The sequence below is a fragment of the Sphaeramia orbicularis genome, chromosome 5, assembly GCF_902148855.1.
Source record: "Sphaeramia orbicularis chromosome 5, fSphaOr1.1, whole genome shotgun sequence".
In the NCBI taxonomy this organism is placed as follows: domain Eukaryota; kingdom Metazoa; phylum Chordata; class Actinopteri; order Kurtiformes; family Apogonidae; genus Sphaeramia; species Sphaeramia orbicularis.
This window is the reverse complement of record NC_043961.1, coordinates 52,088,167-52,103,239: the sequence shown is the minus strand read 5'-3', so window position 1 is coordinate 52,103,239 and position 15,073 is coordinate 52,088,167. Positions and strand designations below refer to the sequence as shown.

General features: G+C 37.3%; 1 protein-coding gene across 2 annotated transcripts; it reads right to left on the bottom strand.

Moving 5' to 3' along the window:
* Nucleotides 1–5,242: 5,242 nt before the first annotated feature.
* Nucleotides 5,243–15,029, bottom strand: smpd2b (sphingomyelin phosphodiesterase 2b). Of its 2 annotated transcripts, XR_003935459.1 has the most exons (12): nucleotides 14,740–15,029; nucleotides 12,565–12,679; nucleotides 12,380–12,476; nucleotides 12,165–12,241; nucleotides 11,625–11,718; nucleotides 10,711–10,800; nucleotides 10,530–10,612; nucleotides 10,253–10,385; nucleotides 9,328–9,432; nucleotides 9,039–9,210; nucleotides 7,038–8,330; nucleotides 5,243–6,989 (listed from the first exon to the last, which is right to left on the bottom strand). XR_003935459.1 is itself a non-coding variant. In XM_030134638.1 (11 exons), exons 2-11 carry the CDS (start codon nucleotides 12,612–12,614, stop codon nucleotides 7,906–7,908), a joined length of 1,326 nt encoding a protein of 441 aa, XP_029990498.1. In that variant the 5' UTR covers nucleotides 12,615–12,679; nucleotides 14,740–15,029; the 3' UTR covers nucleotides 5,243–7,905. The 2 variants fall into 2 exon arrangements, 1 of the variants encoding a protein (XP_029990498.1); XM_030134638.1 differs by having other exon boundaries at nucleotides 5,243–8,330.
* Between the last annotated feature and the right edge of the window lie 44 nt (nucleotides 15,030–15,073).

The window sequence follows — 15,073 nt, the reverse complement described above, 5'->3', positions numbered from 1 at the left end:
TCTTTTAGAATAAACTGGATCAGGTCGTTATTGTAAATGAGAATCAGTTCTCAGCTAACTTACCGGGTTTAATAAAGGCTAAATAAAATAAATTACTGTAGATCAGTGTCAGTTATGAATTACTTTCATTCATCATTAAGTGACATAACTCATTGTTGCCTGTAAAGTTGGAATAATGTTTTCAGTCATATTCGTCTTTTAACCCTTTATCGGACAAGTGACTATTTTTGGTAATTTCCGTATACATTACAAGACAGTGACAGCACCAGCTACAGTGAGGACAGTGAGTCAACAATCTCAGGTCCAATGTGGTCTACAGGGTCTGTAAGGTCCACCTCTGCACGAACAGTGAGTGTACCTGCTTTGTTGGTACCATGAAGTAATGGTACTAATGTAAGGAATGATGTTCAAAGGGATCATGTGAATGTGGACAGGTGTCTGGATCAGCACTAATGTTGGTCTAATGTTATAAAAAAATAAGTTCCTTTCACCTTTCACGTGCTTTTCTTGTTTTGTTTTGTTTTTTTTCATTATATTGACCTCTTTGATTTTTTTTCTGTCACTTATTGGTAAGGAAATATGCTAACTTCATTAACCCTGATTTTCTACATAAAAAAATTGTAAAAACTTCACAAAAGTAATACAATTGTGTTATGTCCTCCAATAACACACAGAGGTTGACATTTTGCATTTCAGAATATTTCTGAGTGCCCTATAAAGGGTTAAACTACCTCCAAGGAACCATATAAGTATCATCTATAAATTACCATCATTCATTACTGTGTTATCATTAGGTCACATTTACACACTGTTGCTCATAAAGTTGGAATAATATTGTTTTCAGTCACATTTCTGTATTTATTCCTGTTTATACACATCACTAATCAGCTTTAACCTGGTGCAATGATTACAAACTGAGTCCCAGTTACACTTTATCTATCAAGAATAAATCCCATTGTCACAAACATTTCATCAGAAGATTTTTCATTCCAACTTTATAGGCAGCAGTGCTTATTTTCAGATCCTAGTATGTGGTCTAGCAATGAGCATTTATTTGGTGTTATTGGTTCTGTTCGACTTTAACCACAAACTCTCAGTAGAATATTTTTATACTGATGTGCTTGTACTTTAACTTGGAACCTTATTACTTATTAAACTGTGGGAAACTCAGTACGGTTTCATCATTTATTAACAAGCTTTGGGAACCAGCAGGTCAGACAGGGTTTTACTGAATATCAAAATAATCCTTCACAACAACCGTGTCACTATTAACCCTTTCATGCATGAGTTATGATTACCGAAATGAGGATTTTTTTCCTGAATGTTTTTATTCCTCTTTAGGCATGAAAAAAACAATGTGATTGAAATTTTTTATGAAACTATTTTTCATGGAGTTACAAAATGTTCCCTCAGCTGAACACCATGCATTTAATTTTTGAAGCAAATAAACATGTATTTACTGATACACTGTGAAAACTATGAAATAAAATCATTTTTATTGCTGTGAATCTGATGTTTCCTCATATTTTAACATACTATAATACTAGTTATTACTCACTCAGATAATATGCCAAAAAAAAAAAAAAAACTTTTTGTTTTAAAAGAAATTTAACCCTTTCATGCATGAATTATGACAACCTTAGTCAAGATTTTTTCCTGAGTGTTTTTATTCCTCTTTAGGCTTGAAAAAAAAAAAACAATGTGATTGAAATTTTTTTAATGAACCTATTTTTTATGAAGTTACAAAAATGTCCACTCAGCTGGACACCATATGTTTAATTTTTGAAGCAAAGAAACATGTATTTAAAATGCAATAACAGAAAGTGATAAATTATGTGAAAACTATGAAGTAAAAACATTTTTTAATGCAGTCAGTCTAATGTTTGCTCACATTTTATCATACTCTAATACTAGTTATTACTCACTTCATGGAGATAATATGCAAAAAAAAAAAAAAAAAACTTTTTGTTTAAGAAAATGTTTAGTTAAAGTCTAATAACAACTAGCACTTGATTTAGACTCAACATGAGACTGCAGATCAGGTTTATAAAACAACTGTAAGTGTTCTATCTGCACTCTTCTCTTTTACTTTATTTTAATTGATTATTTATGTTTACTGATTATGTTTTAATTGTAATTGGGTGTTTTTAACCTGTCTTTTTTCCATTTTTGTAAAGCACGTGTATGAATTGTACTATACGAATAAATTTGCCTTATCAAGAACAGCAAAGTTACTGTAATTGTATGAATGTCAGTGAATGTGATGATGCGTAAGTGTCTACTGTGTTGGCTGATATGGAACTAAAACCACAAAACCCATGAAAATATAAGAGAACAGCCATAGAATACCTGTCCACTGTAGAGACCACTATAAATGAAAGGGTTAAATTACAGTATAATAACAATTAGCAATTGATTTAGACTCAAATATGTTACTGCAGATCAGGTTTAGCAAGAACAGGAACAGTAGTGGTATGAATTGTAATGTATGGGGTGTTGCATAAGCGTCCACTGTGTTGGTTGATATGCAAGTAAAACAACAAAATCCATGAATATACAAGAGAACAGCTGGAGAATAGCTGTCCACTGTAGTGACCGCTATGCATGAAAGGGTTAAAGACTTGGCATAATGTACCAAACAAGATGGGTCACATGTAAAATACAGGGTATAGGAGGGGAAATAAACCAGAAATAACCAAAGACAGTCAGTGTTAGATTGAAAGGTTGATTATAACTAGAAATCAGAGAGACTCATTTTCAGTTTGATTTGTTGATAATGAGTAAAAGGTAAATATTTGTAAACGGACTATTTGAATGGATTAACAGGGTTCCTGAACATTTTAGCCAGAGCTGATATTCAGCAAATGCAGATAATTTGATAGACAGTAAGTTTTTTTAGGGACAGTGCAAAGTCATTTAATCATCACCAATAGCATCCAAATGAAAGGACTTAACTCTAACTGCAAAACTTTACCAGAGATGAAATGTGTCTGTAAAAATGACATGTCACATTGGCGAAACAGAACAGCCTGTTCCTAGTTTATTTGCATTAGGTGTAGGGTAGCATGTTTGCATACTCTTCGCATATGTTTGTGACGTATGAATCTTTATGATCACCATAGTTTTAGAGTGTTATCATTTGCAACAAGGCCACTGACATGAGGGTGGTGTGGTTTGTGAAAGCTCTCCATTCAGCATAAATGATAAGGTTTGTTCTAATAGAGTACCAAAAAAAAAAAAAAAAGGGGGGGGGGGGGGGGGGGGTTGTTGGTAAAATGTGCCACACCCATGCTACAATATGTGCCAAGTGACATGTGGGATCTGGCAGCATTGGCACTCCTCTTCTTTCATAAGAACAATTATCACCTGCCAGTTTGATGACTCACAGTAAGAAGGGCATGCAGAAAGTTCAGGCTCAGTACACTGGCAGGATGGTGCCCTCTAGTGGTGGATATGGAGACGTGTCATGTATTGATACATGCCAACTATCTCCACTCAATGACCACTTAGGACAAGGTTGAAACTTTGAGAATCATTATTGTGACATTATTGTGAAAAAAATATTGTGGAATAAATGTATACCTTTCATGCAGCGTCTTGTGTTGAATTTATTGGAAAAATTGTGCAGTTTCAGAATATAACGTCAAAAAATGTGTATCACTTGTCCTTGTGTGACTTTTTGCATGATGTTTGCTGAAAAGTGGGCAAAAATGACCCTTTTTCAGTGACAAATAATTTGAAAACCCATATTAATCCTGTTGCTACTTGAAAATTTTCATTGAACTTGCTTACTTTGAACCTTAGAAGAGCTTATGGTCTGGCCTTTGGAATGAGTATCAGCTTCAGTGATTTCAGTTCAAAGTCAGTGACGTCAGATCAGCCAGTTCCTCAGAAGACGTCCTGTGACCATTTTGTTTGGATTTTTTGGCTTCTAGGTGAGAATTTGACTCTTTATGTAGAGCTGATATTATCATAAATCTGTATGTATTACACACCATTCTCTTTCTTTTTCTGTTGTGACTAAAGCATTACCCAACAATTAAGTATATTCTAATATTAGATAAATAAAATCATTACTTTTACTAACCCTACCCCCATCAGTTTTTAGTTTGTGAAAAAATTACATACCATTGTAAAAAAAAAAAAAATTGCATTCACTCAATTTTCAATATCTAGCCTCCAAAATTTAATCAATTATGCCCACCTACATGGGCTACAACTAGTTAAAATTATTTAGGCCCGTTTACTTTCCTAAAGTCAGATCAAGTTTTTTTTACAACCACATTTTCATATTCGTTTTTGAAACTGCCCACCAATTTGTTAGATTTGGGCTTGCTCTGTCAATGATGAAGCCAATTTAACCAGCCAGAATCACTTTAGGAAAGTTTCTTTAATCAATTTATAGTTGAACTAATAAAACAACTCTTACACATGTTTTGGCGTAATGCCTAATTGATATTTAAAAAAAAAAAAAAAAAAAAAATTCAGACTGAATAGGGCTAAGTACCAAGACCAAAGCCATCCAGAGGTGGAGGGAGGAAGGCCTCCTGGGGAGTATTCAAAGTTTACAGATGAAGAGAAGAAAGCATGTTATGTTTGATTTTTGACAGAAATTAAATGGTTAAATCAAGTAGTGCATAGGCCACATTTCATGTTTTTTTGTTTCAACCTTGTGTCAATCAAGGCTCAGTGATTTGAAAACCACAAAAGATTTGGCAGAAATGATTTCAGATTCAGATTCCTGAGAAAATTTGACCCTAAACTGATATATTTTCAGTCCATAACCAAGAACTTGAATTTTTGCCCTTTATGTCACTGAAATGCAACTCAAACCTTGAACCTTGTCTTAGAAACTTTTAGGTCTTAGAATCTTTTGGGTTTTCTGCTCCTGATGCCTGGAATAAGCTTCAGTCTGAGCTACATCAACAAACACTGATTCCTTTGACTGATTTTAACGACAGGGTTAAAACTCTGGGATCAACACTAATGGTCGGTAAATGTTTCAACTGATTGTATGTTTTTTTTTCTGTTTGCAAATGCTTTTATTATTGTAAACTGTAATGATGTGACTGTATTGCTGCCGTCTTGGCCAGACCTCCCTTGAAAGAGACCCCCCCTCTCAATGAGACCAACCTGGTTAAAAAAAAAAGTTCAATAAATAAATAAAACTGACTCAAATCTGCAGCTTCCACACCTGCTATTTTAATCACTCACATTCACAATCAGTCACACAGAAGTCCAATAAATTGTAAGTATTGACTTTTTATTATTGCTGCCATGATCATGCTCATCTCAATTTGTCATTGGAATGAACAGCAGATATCATCTTCACTTTATAAATCTTAATAAAATTAAAAACTGCTGAGTTCTTCTCCATTACTGAGGTGACAACACAACTTAAAACTTGATGACTGGTAGTAAGATCTTGTTGAGCCATTACACTGTTATACAGTGATAGCTGTGAATATATGGCATTAAGCAGTTTCCCAAGAGGAAGTGGCTTATCTGGTTAGTAAACTACATTCACTGCACACTACAGATATATTAAGCATGATTCATATTAACCACAGAATATGCGCTGGAGAATTTCAAGTGCATTGCTACTGCTATATTTAGGATTAAGAGAGACAGGAGTGTGGATTGTCTAACATGAAGCACATTTCAGTCCAAACAGTGAATATGAGAATAAAGACATGCAAGATGGAGTGTTTCTTTCCCTAGACTGTACTGAAAAGCTCTAGAAGCTTTCAGTGGTCTGTCCTGCAGAGCAAATATTACTGACCCAAATGTAAAGCTTCCTTGAGTGTGTGTCCTCTGTACAAACACAGAGACATCTTAAGTGCATATTTACTGTAAGTACATTAAACAAACCAGCAAAACATTCGGGACCAATTATGACTAACAGCAGAATCCAAACTGTAAACGGGAAGCAAGAAGTCAGAAACAGAAATAAGTGGCCCCGGTGAAATGGTTTGTGGGAGGAATGCAAGTAGGAAACAACACGCAGAGTCACGTTTATGACCTTTAAGTACCGCAGAAGCACAGGCCTGTCTTACAGTGAAATGGGAAGTAACTGTTGAGGTGCATAGAGAGAAATGTGGGGGTAAAAAAAAAGGCTCGAGATTAGCATATAAAAAGTACAAAAATGTCATAGCATGTGTCCTGCACTACTTTCAGAAAACGTCCTTAAATAACTCTCAATCAGCTCCTTCATGCAGTACAAATATAATCTCAAAAGCATAAAACACATTCAGAGGAGGGATAACTCCTTCAAACATACGTCTTAAAAGGGGCAATTTGTAATACTTACAGCTCCAACAATTTAAAAATTAACTTAAATTATCAACAGAGTGTCAAGAAAACGGTTTGATATTATGTCAATGCATTGTGTTGCAGAGATACAGTATGTTATATCACATCACATGAAAGGACACAAAGTTTCTGAGAGGAACAGTAAACAATAAATCCAGCCATTGTTATCATAACTACCCGACCAACAGAACGGAAAAAACATGTTCAACAGCAAAAAAAAAAAACTTGACAAAAAGTGAAGGAAAATAAATATGAATTAAGACTGGTGCTGCTGTCCTCACAGAGACGACTCTCAGCAGGTTCAATACCTGCCAAAAGTTTGGAAACACCTGGTTTTATTGTTTTTGAGAGACACGTACATGTTCCTATTGTCTATATAAAACGCATCTGGATGAAATATATGTAGCTATGTGTTCTATTCCACAAATTTTCTTCCAATAAGTGTGTAGAATACGTGAACTCGATATATAAATGTAGGTTAATGACCATGTCTGATTCACTGATGCATGTAAAACAATGACAAATAGTTTGATGGTTCAGTATTGATACAGGTCAGTACAAAACATGGCTTCCCTTCCATACTTCACAGGACAATGACCTGAAACATATCTCCATGCTCTGTAAGGGCTATTTATGGAGAAAACCGTCATCTGGAGTGTTGTCTATCATGGAATGGACTGCCTGGTCACCTGACATGAATCCTACTGAACTGCTCTAGGATGAACTGGATCACCAGATACATCCAACTAGACAAGAACACCTTTGACCAGCTTTATAAGAGGTATGTTGAAGCTGTGGAGAGACTGTTCAGATGCTGGTTAGAGTGTGTGAAACTGTTAAAATAGAGAATGTTTTGATGACAATAGAGTTTAGCTGGTTATTAAGTTTTTGTACCAATAACCATACATTTATAAATTTACTTGATTAAAAATGAAAGTGTTCATACAGTTAAAATACCTACTTCCATCTCAACAATAGGAACATGCGTGTCTAAAACAATAAGAGTAGGGGCCTCCAAAACATCGACAGACACCATAAAGGAATGAAGTCAGATGAACTCAAAAATGTATTCTATACTAGTAAGGTGGTAATGGAGCAATGGATTATAACGGTAACTAATTGCAAACCATTACCGGCTGTGTAAATGTTTGTGAGTTGCTTGTTGACAAGCTTTTCAGACAAGTTGTCTACCATTAAAAATGCCCTAGTTTTGAACTGTTGTAATAATTAATTAGAGTCATTAGATATTGGTCATTAGAGCAGCAAACAACACAAACCATACTGAAAACCATCCCAAAAGGTGTTGGTGTTCAGTTTGTTGTAGCCAATTTCTTGCTAAAATTTGACTCTAATGTAAACTACAGGGTGACTCCTTACATGTATTTAATAAGACTGCAGTCAGCAGCTCTGAGGTTTAGTTGTTAAATATCAACAATGCAACTTTGTGGTAAAATGCTGCCCCCCACCCCCAACCTCACCCCCTCTGTTGATAGCTGCAGTTAATTCCTGAATGTTAATCTTACAAATTGCCCTTTAAAGCTAATTTCACAGGCTTGTTTCATTGAGCTCGCTTCGACCCAGTTGGCTGCTGCTTTATTCTTCTGGGTCAAAGGCACTGGGCTCCTGACCTTCAGGGGGTTTACGGTGGGTGCTGTAGGGCTGAGGCAGAGGGAATCCCCTGAGCTTCTCCTGGAGACTCCCTACAGCCAGCCTCATCTGGTCTTCAGCTCCTTGAAGGGATTTCAGCTCCATGGTGTAGAAGATGTAGAGCAGAAAAGTGGTCAGTAAGATAGCACAGCAGAGAGCAGCCAGCAGGTAGAAGGAGGTACGGGGGAAAGGCTGCTCTGCTCCCAGAGCCAACCAGGGCACCGCTGCAATGGCCAGCTCCAGGAACAGCAGAGCCAGCCCCATGATGCCGGTGCGAGTTGCTGTGTAGCGCATCCTCTCTGCGCAGTGCAAACCCACTTTAACCTCCGTACGGGCCTCAGTCAGGATGTCCACCAGCTCTGCAACCTTCCCTGAAGACATGAGAGACAGTAGAGAGCCGATCAAGTCAAGTAGCTTTGGACAAATTCATGTTTAAAGTGTATTTGTACTGGTCATGCTTACGACATTATTGGCCTTTGTGTATTACTTATAAGCAACAGCTGTGCAAATTCAGTAAAAAAAAAAAAAATGCCATAAATGCACCACACTGGACCTTTTTACTACCTGGATTACAGGCAGGGACAGAACCTATGAGGAGCAGCCACTGCTGGCCTGATGTGATATACCACTATTGATTCAGGGTGACTGAGTGTGAGTAAACAAGCAGCAGTCAGTGAGCGAGACTGAGTGGAAAGTACGAGTTCGCGCAGCTGTACGCTGTGCACTCCACCATTGTCCTAGAGACGCAACCCAGCGCTGGCCAATAAAGTGTCATCTTGGACTGGGGTCTGCTGCACGGGGTCAGTGGCCAGTCCATCGCAGCCCAGGTAATTGGACAATACAACGTTACTACGTCACTACTGATGCTGGAACAGCCAATGAAGGAGGCAACATGTCGCTGACCATGCCTGACTGACAGAGCAGTGATTTAGTACTTGACAACGGGCTATAACGTAAGTTACCGGACAGAACCAACAGTATTATACATGATCTTTTGTAATAGCTAGCAATGAAAATTCAAGACAGGTACCCTTTCACACATCTCTACATTGAAGCACCACACAAAAACATCAGTGTACCAGAGTCCTGATCCATCGATTTCTTGTCATGTCCAGGCTCAGTTGGAGTGTGTGGCTCCATTCGAAGTTCAGCAGTCAGAGCTTCATGGTCCGAGTACGGGAAGGGGTGGTCAGGGATGGACCCTTTGGTGGTGGACATGGAATCACAATGCATGTCCGTTTTAGAAGAGCCCTGGGGATTAGACCAGTCCATTATCCAGTGTGTGATTTAAAGTAAACTGAACACAGCTGAACTGAACATTTACTTAATGCTTAAACTCATTTGTGAATTCTTGCGACTTCTACCCACCTTGAACAGGATGTAGTCGATTCGAATTCCCTTCTCGAAGGGAACAAGCTCCTTTTTGCTGATGAAAGGGTTGTCTGCTATAAGAGTCATACCATCCTCACATCCCTGCAACAAAATACATTTATTTTTATGTTAGGAAAGAAGGTAATTTTTTTGTCCCCTATTTTGCTTCTTCTGCATCCTCTTTGCTGTGGTAAACATTTATAAACTCACAGAGAATACCCAACTGTTTTCATGTGGAGAATTCACATTTCATATTATTGCTAATACATACTTTCCACCATCAGCTGGTGAACAAATAAAAACAGCCCTATGATCCATTTTTGTTGATGACAAAAAGTTTTGGAATCCCAGTAATAAATTAATAATACCATGCTATATCCAACAGCCTTTCAATTTTATGTAAAGCTAATATTAATATGGATATAAATTATGTCAGGTTTACAGTGACACTACCTTGACTCTGCATGAATGTAAACATATTCATTAATATGTGGAGTCAAGCCATCATCAGAGTCAAGTTCCACCAATACCAACAGTCATCAACACCCAAAATGATGCCCATTGATCAGCTGACATATAGTACCAACTACTTAAACTCAAAAAATTATTTCCATTATTTAAAAATAGTGCAACAACTAAACACCAATTCAGTGAAAAACCCTTTATCACTGCATTTGCCATGCCAGCCTCATTTTGCCTTGTCATGCTAATGTAAGCTCTATGTTGAAATACAAGTTCCCTCTCAGAATGTGGTGATGTGGCATCCATGCTTACACTTTGACGTTCAACTCAAAAGGGGAACACACAGCGTAATAATAGTCTCTTTCACATAAATCCTTAAATGCAGTAAAGCTCAAATATTTAACTGAATCTTTTTAGGACACGGTGTCATACAGTGTGCAATTTTAATGTCACGACCTACATCAAAGTTAGCAGTCTCTAAATAAGAGTCTCGGAGTCCAGTGTAAGCCCTCAGTAGTCTGTTACCCAGGTCCTGAGGGTGCATGTTGAGGTCACCACCTACAATCACTACATCTGCTCCAGCAGAGGTGTGGCTAGAAAACACAAAAAAATACATATTTGTCATATTCAAGAACAAAATCTCGCATTATTAGGCCTCACATGATGACAACAGTTAAAAAATATGCAAATACACACCAGTACAGTATAGATACATGTACAATAAAGGATCAAAATACCGAATGAACTGCTGCAGCTCCCAGGCCTGAACCACTCGATGAGGTAGATATGAGTCCTTCTCTCTGCAGTACTCAGCATGCAGCTACAATCAAGACACAGAGACATCACAACAGTACAGTAATCAGCAACTGCATCACACAGTACAAAGGCCACGACAACAGCCAAAGCAGGACAGCTTACATGAGTGACATAGACATTTGCAGTCATGCTGCCAATCTTTATGACTGCCATCCCAACAGCTTTGCCTCCAAACCAGTCTCCATGGTGAGCCTGAAAACCAGGGAAACAGGAAGATTTAATGAAATGGGAACATTTACTTGGCTATATAGAAAGACTGTTAGACTAAAATACTGCAAATAAATAAATAAAATAGAAAATGATAAGACAGGCCCAATCCCAATTCACCCCTTGGCCCCTCCCCCTTAGCCCTACCCCTTGAAATGAAGTTGCGGGGGTTACGGGTTGAAACATTCCCCTATGAAATGAGACAACCCTTTGAGACCTGTTACATCATCAGCAGTCATCGATGCTGCTATAAACAAATGCAACAACTTTGTTTCCGAAAGAATTCACCATGCCATCAGCAGCTGTAACCGTCTCTGCTGCATGGGCTTTGGTCATCTTTTTGTGGCCATCAACCGCAAACTACAGAAATACGGTCTATAACGCATTGAAACGGCATTAAACAGACAATCAAATGATTAAGTTGTTTACGAAGAAAATACTTAGATTTGCGTGTTTCTTTCATCACACTGCTGCACTTTTTTGCTGTGTTTACCTCTATCTTGCCGATGATTCAAACAGAATTATGGGAGATTTCTCATACCCCTCCGTTTGAAGTCTGGTCCTGAAAAATCTGTGTTTCGAGGGCCAAACAGCCCTCCCCCTTTGCCCTTCCCTCCGACTCATCAAGAATCAGGACACCCCTTCCCCTTCATGTGAATGTGCAAAATGGAGGGATAGGGGTAAGGGGGAGGGCCATGGGGTGAATTGGGATTGGGCCTAATGACCTTTTAAAAAAATCCATCTACTTTGCTTATTTGCTTTGGAAGGGACAAAACGTTTCTTTTACAACTTAAGCTCTCCACACTTACCATGTAAGGGTAACCGTTGAGTGAGTAGCGATAAAGAAATGTATCATGGATTCTGTGTTTGCAGAAAATAGCCAGTCCACTGCCGATGACGCCACTGCAGAATGAGAGGACAAGCAGAACATTAACAGGAGTTATCACCAGCTTTAGCAGTACGTGGTTTTATTGTAATGGTACATGTCAGATCTCCATATAACTGTCCTGTCATTTGTACAATGTGAAGTATGTGGCTTCTCTTCAAGATGTGAAGCCTTATCTATTCAAGCTGACATTTAAACTGAAATACAGAGGGGATTAAAAAGTTAGTGCCTTTAATTAATTGTAGTCTTGAGCTTTGGAATGAAGCTCAAGAAGGATTTAAACTGCAAAACATGAAGTTAATCCTTAAGGTAGTGCCAGTGTCATGCAAGTAATGGTTTCTATACAGGAGCACTGCGGTAGCATATTTAAAGGTGTGATAAATGACTTGTTTTAAATTACAGATCAAAGGATACTGAAAGAAAACACCTTGAGCACACACTTACATTAAAATGTGAAAAATACCTTTTAAAGTAATGACAATGAGGATGACTACAGGCAAGTTTCTTTTTCAAGTTGAGAAAGTCTTTTTCACTCCACACCTGAAAATAAAAATATGGAAAAACATCAAATTTTCCTGTATAACTAATACGGCCCTCACAAGTCAAAAGAGGCATGAAGTTGACCCACCCTACAGAATGCTCTAAATCAAATTATGGATAATTTCTAGAAGTATTAACCTCTTGTAGTAAGACGATATCATGTTCTTCCTTGCTCAGCAAATCTCCAATCATGGCATACCGCTGTGGACAGTGTTTGCTAAGGTAGCGGATTCCCCTGAAAAAATACAAGAGAGAAAACAATGTTTTTGCATGCCTACATTTCATAAAAAGTACTTAAAATCACTGAAACCACATCCACTGACCAGCAGTTCAGAGAGAAGACCCGGACACTGGCAGTGTCTGTGTTAGCCATGCTGGCGAGTCAGTGGTTCAGTAGATGTTATGATGGTGTGTCAGATGAGATAAGTTGGGCAGCTCCTAAATAAATACAAATTCATATTAGAAATTGTGGTATTTGTTATTGAAATGGACACAAAAGCATGTCTGGATGAACAAAATAGCATAATAACATACATGTGGAAAAAAAATTTTGTACAAAAAAACTGAATCTGAAAGTAGGTAACTGAAGGTTTAGGACCAAGAACCACCAGATCTGTTCATATTAGTGGTGGATTTGGCTCAGGATGTAGAGCAGGTCAACCACTGAATGGAAGACTAGAGGTTTGGTGCCTGGTTTCAATCCATAACATTCTAAAATGTGCGCTTGTGTCTAACAATTGGATGAATAAGATGCTTTGAGCTACAATAAATACACCAAATATATTCAATCAGTACATTTTACAATATTCATAAAAACTTAATTCATCTAAAAAAAATGTGAACAATTATGACCCCAAGTAAAAATAAAGGGGAAAAGAAACAAACATTTTCCAAAGTGCATGGTAAGCGTGCTATTGTTCCTGTTTTTAGCCTTTGGTGGATCAAAGATGATGCTGAAGTTATTATTCTGTATAAATGATGATGGTGCTTTAACTATTTTTTATGGTATTAACATAAGTTCTTTGTATTAATATATAATATCAGTAGCTTTCTAACAAGCCAAGCTATCAAACATAACATGTATTTTATACTCTAACTCACTAGGGGCAAATGCTCTTGATTTTGTAAAAATTCTCTATGGGTTGCATTCACTGTCTCATGGGAGTGCAACAATACACCGGCCTCAAACAGAGTGCTGACATGGCTACACTCTGTCTGGAGAGAAAAAAGGGGGAAGCAATGCAGTGTAAAGAAGCAGGGGGCTTCAGTGTCAGAGGTAACAGTTCTTTTGAAAAGGAAAAATAAACTGCCTGTGCAGTGTGAGTCAGCAGGAGGAAGACAAACAGGATTAAAAAAACAACAGCCCTTTCAATTGTTCACTATGATCAGATGTTTGTTTAACATGTACTGAAGACAATAACATATTTAACCAATAACTTATGCCTGTGAACATAATAACTTTTGCATCATGCAACAAACAAAACATAATTTTTAGGATTACCCATTACCCTATAATAATTGAAGGGATTGGTATTCTGATACCACAATGTATTATGATAAATATCTTATTGTTCTGACCAGGCCTTATTTCACCTGGAAAGAATTGTTATTTAACAACGTATCCTGCATAACAAAATTGACAGTATTCTACTGTTTTTGTAATTTTTTGTGTGTGTTTTTGAGTTTTTTTGTTGCCGATTTCTCTTGTTTTGTTTTGTTTTAAACATTTGATTTTCATATTTTTATTGATATATTTTCTTATAATTCTATCCTGTTGTATCACTGGAAAATGTTTAATGGGTGAAAAGAAAAAAAAAAATAAAATAAAAATGAGTAACAAAAAACAAAATTTTTCAATTTTTGTGGCATTTAGGGGTTGTTAGAAAATAGTAAACACAGTAGCTAACGGTCATAGAAAGGTAGTGAGTTTACATTTGTAATGTATATCAAGGGCTACCATTAATAAGTACATTTTGGTAATAACTAATAGCAACTTAAGTGATAATAGCAATAGACTCAATAAATATTTAATGACTCCAATTAGGTACAATTTGAAACAAGATATTTTGTCTCTTAACAGACAGTCGTGTGTCTTTGTCTTAGAAAAAAAGAAAGGGTAAGTTATCTAACATGTGGGGAAAAAAGGGGAAAAGCTGCTTATCTGTCTGATGGTATTCGAGCAAAAAAAAAAAAAATGCTGTGGAAGGCAAAGCCAAAGTCACATTAGCTTAGCCTGCAGTCAGGTTAACCTCAATGCTTCCATATTCTCTGGATGCTGTGAAAAGCCTCAGGTCAGACAAATATTTGTAATAAAAACCATTAGAATGACAACAGTTCACAGGCAGGTTAGTGTCTTTAGCCTCCAGGCATAACGTTAACAGCGGCTAAACACCACACTAAACAGGCTAGCTACAGAGCTAACTGTTAACCCGGCAGTGCTATCAGACAAACTACAGTGCATGTTTATTAAATGGTTTATTATTTATGACTTCACTCACCTCCTGAACCTGTTGTCGTCAGCTGAAGTTAACAACCGGCCCGTCGGATGCGCAGATATAGTTAGTAACGGTGCAGTAATTGGAGTTTAGGCTTTGAATCCGAACCACTTCCTGGTGTTTAGCTATGTTTATAATGCTAGCTGATAATTAACTTACTGACATGAATATACAAAAGCCGCTGGGCATCTTAAACACCGAACCTTGCCTTAGCTCTGTTTACCCACATCTTCTGCTTCGTCCTTTTCCTGCCGGTGTAAAGTCAGTCTGAAAATAACGGTTATGGTATCCGGTCTGAGGAGTAAAACAGGAACTGTATTACATTTATCCAACAAAA